Source organism: Sinocyclocheilus rhinocerous, unplaced genomic scaffold (genome assembly GCF_001515625.1).
Source record: "Sinocyclocheilus rhinocerous isolate Xijiao unplaced genomic scaffold, SAMN03320098_v1.1 scaffold688, whole genome shotgun sequence".
NCBI lineage: Eukaryota > Metazoa > Chordata > Actinopteri > Cypriniformes > Cyprinidae > Sinocyclocheilus > Sinocyclocheilus rhinocerous.
In genome coordinates, this window is record NW_015651641.1 from 1741190 (window position 1) to 1745848 (window position 4659).

A 4659-nucleotide genomic window follows, 5' to 3' on the forward strand; every position below is an offset into this window, starting at 1 on the left:
TTGAGTACTTCTTAAACCCACACAAAAGAATCAAAGAATCATGTAAAACCCAGTAAACTTGAGATTATGACTTGTGACATTAGAGCAAAACATACTGTATGAATATGATAACATATGTATAACACTAAATTGAACAATACTGATTGAACAATACTGATTATTGATTACAATACTGATACAAACACCGATGAATGGTACACCACCAAAAAAATCTTCAGCTTTTGGTTTTATTGTTCATCAAAAAAAAAAAAAGCAAATAGTGTTAAATGCTGTTTAAATGAATTCTAATTTTAAAATGTACATTTTAGATAAACTTTCTAATTTGAATAAACTTTATATACAACAAAATAAACTTTACATGAAATAAATATAAAAAGTTATTTTTTTGTAGTTTTGTATTTCCTACAGGGCAGGGGAAGGGAAGAGGTATGTACAATGGAAACATAAGTTTCTAAGCAGTTGTACACATCTAAATGTTTTTTTTTGTTTTTTTTTGCATTCAGAATAGGTCCAGATAGATTTCAGCCTATAGGTATGCCTACATTGGATGGCCAATTTTTTCACATTTTGTGTATTTTCAAAATACAAAATACTGTATTTGTATTTAAATAAATTTTTCCACACAGCATTTTGTATTTTTATTTTAAATACATTTTCATGTATTTATGCCCATCTCTGCCAGTGTTAATATGAAGGATTTTTCCATATTGATTTTTTACAGGTGTTTTATCTGTTTTTTGAATTACACATTGCATTATGCAGTAATTTCATAACCATTTTTCAAATTAATAATAATAAAGAACTATGCCAAACTATTTAACGAATTTTTTATATCACACAGATGTGGTTGAAGAGTAATGTATAATTGTTTGTTCCGTGCTTAGTTGTTTTGGATGAGAGAACGTTCTGTGATTTTCACGTGTCTGGTTTCAGGGAGCTGAATTTCCGTAACTTCACTCTGATTCAGCTGAATGAGGAGTTTTCTCGGGGTCGAGGGCTGGATGTGGGCGCTCGTGCTTGGAAGGGAGGCAATGTGCTGCTCTTCTTCTGTGACGTGGACATCTTCTTCACAGCCGACTTCCTGAACACATGCCGTCTGAATGCCCAGCCAGGTGAGTCGCTATATCGATCCATACACAGCTGAGCCAATTTGGCCATTTGCACACTTAAATAATGGCTTTGCATTAGAAACAAAATATTGAACCAATTGGCATCTGACTCAAATGCTGCTAGAGAGTTTCTCAGAAATAACTTCCTTTTTTGGAACCACTTCTGCATTGACTTTTAAACTGTTGTCACAGTTTTTAGTACAGTAGATGTATGAATTCACTTCTCCAAGTGTGGCCTAATAGACTAACCACAGGTGTAGAGAATCACATTAACTATCAACATCATCAGCAACAATTGACAAGCATGTTGTTTAGGTGTTCAAATACTCTGTTCTATGATTTAAAACCTTCTTATTGTGAAATTTTTGCTTGAATAGTGAAAGTGAAGTGACGTGTAGCCAAGTATGGTGACCCATGCTCAAATGCTCTGCATTTAACCCATCCAAGTGCACACACACAGCAGTGAACACACACACCGTGAACACACACCTGGAGCAGTGGGCAGCCATATTGCTGCTGCACCCAGGGGGCAGTTGGGGGTGCGGTGCCTTGCTCAAGGGTCTCACCTGAGTCGTGGTATTGAAGGTGGAGCAGAGCACTATACATTCACTCCCCCCACCTACAATCCCTGCCAGACCTGAGACTCGAACCCGCTACCTTCGTGTTACAAGTCCGACTCGCTAAAAAATTAGGCCACGTCTGCCCCATAGTGCACTGGTGCTACCATTGTTTAAAATAAATGACACTTGCTTTGATATTTTGTTATATACGTTAAGTGTGGCTTAAATGTCCAATTACTTTTTGTTGCCATCATCGTATGTGCTGCCATTCAAAAGTTTGTGGTCAGTAAGAATTTTTTTAAGTAATGAATACTTTTATTCAGCACGGGCGCATTAAATTGATCAAAGGTGACATTAAAGACATTTCTTTCATTTATAATTAGAATGATTTCTGAAGGATCATATGACACTGAAGAATGATGTTGGAAATTCAGCTTTGCATCGCAGAAATAAATTACATTTTAAAACTAGGGCTGTCAAGTTATTACAATGTTTAATCTAATCAATTACATATCTGATCAATTAATCAAATTATTCGCATACTAATCACACATCAATTTTGGCTGAGAAATTGCCCCCCAAAAGATACTTTAAAGTCATTGTTGTGTTAAATGAGAAAAGCATTGAATAGACATTATAAAAATAGCTTAAGAAAAAAAAATATATTGATTGAACATTGAATTTATTACACATGCATTTTTAAGGCTACAATGTTTTCAGTAAAAAAAACTAAAACCGCCACTAGTTGAAGGCAAGTCACCGTCTTAATGAGAGAGTCATCCATTCAACCGATTCATTTGAACTGCTGATTCATTCAGAAATTCAGCAAGAGACTGTCTTTATGAATTGCTCACTGAATCATTGATTCGCTTGATTTGTTTAAAAATATGGATTCATTCAGTAATGTGTGTTGCTTGGAGACACACAACAGTTCTGCTGAGGCTTTGTTTGGTAAAACTGAGCAAAAATAAACAATATTGTGTCTAAAATATCACATAATATTAACTTCTTGTTTATTTATAAAATATTATGTTCATAATCATCACATTTGCATTCATGCTTTTCAGGGCAAAACCCGCACTCTTGCAAATGTGACATTGCTATATCATATGATATCAATTCAGGGGCATTTTTTGCCCTCAAATCTTGATTTTAGGGCATGTAAACACATTCTCTCTGTAACGTTGGGAGGCTTGACAGTGCAGTAGTGGATCCAAGTGCAGGCTTTATTCAAAAGAGTGGTCAAACAGGCAGGGTCACACACCAGCAAACCGGTACAATCCAGGATGAGACAAGAGTAATCCAATAAACAGGCGAAAGTCAGGACAGGCAGCAAATAATCAGAAAACAAGGAAACAGCCCAGGGATCAAAAACCACAAAGACAGGGAAACACGGGAACTTGGGAACGCTACAGGATAAACAATACTGAGCAATGAACGAGTGAAAAACAAGGCGTTAAATAGGGTGAGACTGATGGAGGTAACAAGACACAGGTGAATGCAATCAGTGATCAAGAGTCCAGGCAAAGGATTATGGGGAATGTAGTTAGTGAAGGAGTGACAACAGTCTGGGGTGGAGTGCCCTCTGGAGGAGCTCATGGGCACTCCAGCTGGTGATCGTAACACTCATAGGCTACATCATGCTTCGATGTTGCCCCTCTTCATGTTCGTCAGCAACTGCATGCAATAAGATGTCATACAGGTCTGGGCAGGGGGCATTAAATGTGTTAATCATTTTAACGTGTTATTTTTCCCATAATTAATCTCACCAAATTAAATCAGCAGCTCTATTTAAAACATTTAAATACGAATCTGTTTTCAAATTGTAATAATATTTCACAATATTACTGTTTTTACTGTATTTTTGATCAAATAAATGCAGCCTTGATGAACATAAGAGACTTATTTAAAAAACATAAAAATCTTACTGACCCCAAACTTTTGAATGACCATCTAATGAAGTGTTTAAATGAGGAATATATGCTGTGCTCGTATCATAAACAGCTGTGTGATCACCTTGTTTTAGGAAAGAAAGTGTTTTACCCCATTCTCTTCAGCCAGTACAACCCAGCTGTAATCTACGGCAGTCATGATCACGTCCCCCCTGTGGAACAGCAGCTGGTAATGCAACTCATTTTCATGAGGAGATTAAAATGCTTCATCAAGTTTGATGTGATTAATTGCCGCATTGTGATGGAACAAAATCATCTCAGTCGTCTGGCATTGATATTCTGAACACATAGATAATAAAGAGCCTGATTAAATGCAGGCTTTATTCAAAAGAGTGGTCAAACAGGCAGGGTCACACACCAGCAAACCGGTACAATCCAGGATGAGACAAGAGTAATCCAATAAACAGGCGAAAGTCAGGACAGGCAGCAAATAATCAGAAAACAAGGAAACAGCCCAGGGATCAAAAACCACAAAGACAGGGAAACACGGGAACTTGGGAACGCTACAGGATAAACAATACTGAGCAATGAACGAGTGAAAAACAAGGCGTTAAATAGGGTGAGACTGATGGAGGTAACAAGACACAGGTGAATGCAATCAGTGATCAAGAGTCCAGGCAAAGGATTATGGGGAATGTAGTTAGTGAAGGAGTGACAACAGTCTGGGGTGGAGTGCCCTCTGGAGGAGCTCATGGGCACTCCAGCTGGTGATCGTAACACTCATAGGCTACATCATGCTTCGATGTTGCCCCTCTTCATGTTCGTCAGCAACTGCATGCAATAAGATGTCATACAGGTCTGGGCAGGGGGCATTAAATGTGTTAATCATTTTAACGTGTTATTTTTCCCATAATTAATCTCACCAAATTAAATCAGCAGCTCTATTTAAAACATTTAAATACGAATCTGTTTTCAAATTGTAATAATATTTCACAATATTACTGTTTTTACTGTATTTTTGATCAAATAAATGCAGCCTTGATGAACATAAGAGACTTATTTAAAAAACATAAAAATGTTACTGACCCCAAACTTTTG

General features: G+C 37.0%; 1 protein-coding gene across 1 annotated transcript in view; it reads left to right on the top strand.

Annotated features, from left to right (window-relative positions):
* LOC107713273 (chondroitin sulfate N-acetylgalactosaminyltransferase 1-like) overlaps positions 1 to 4659 on the top strand; it is a 48306-nt gene that overhangs the window by 41174 nt on the left and 2473 nt on the right. Inside the window, exons 5-6 of the mRNA XM_016518731.1 lie at positions 934 to 1112; positions 3696 to 3884. Coding sequence (XP_016374217.1) covers positions 934 to 1112; positions 3696 to 3884 — 368 coding nt within the window. The remainder of the gene's footprint in view (positions 1 to 933; positions 1113 to 3695; positions 3885 to 4659) is intronic.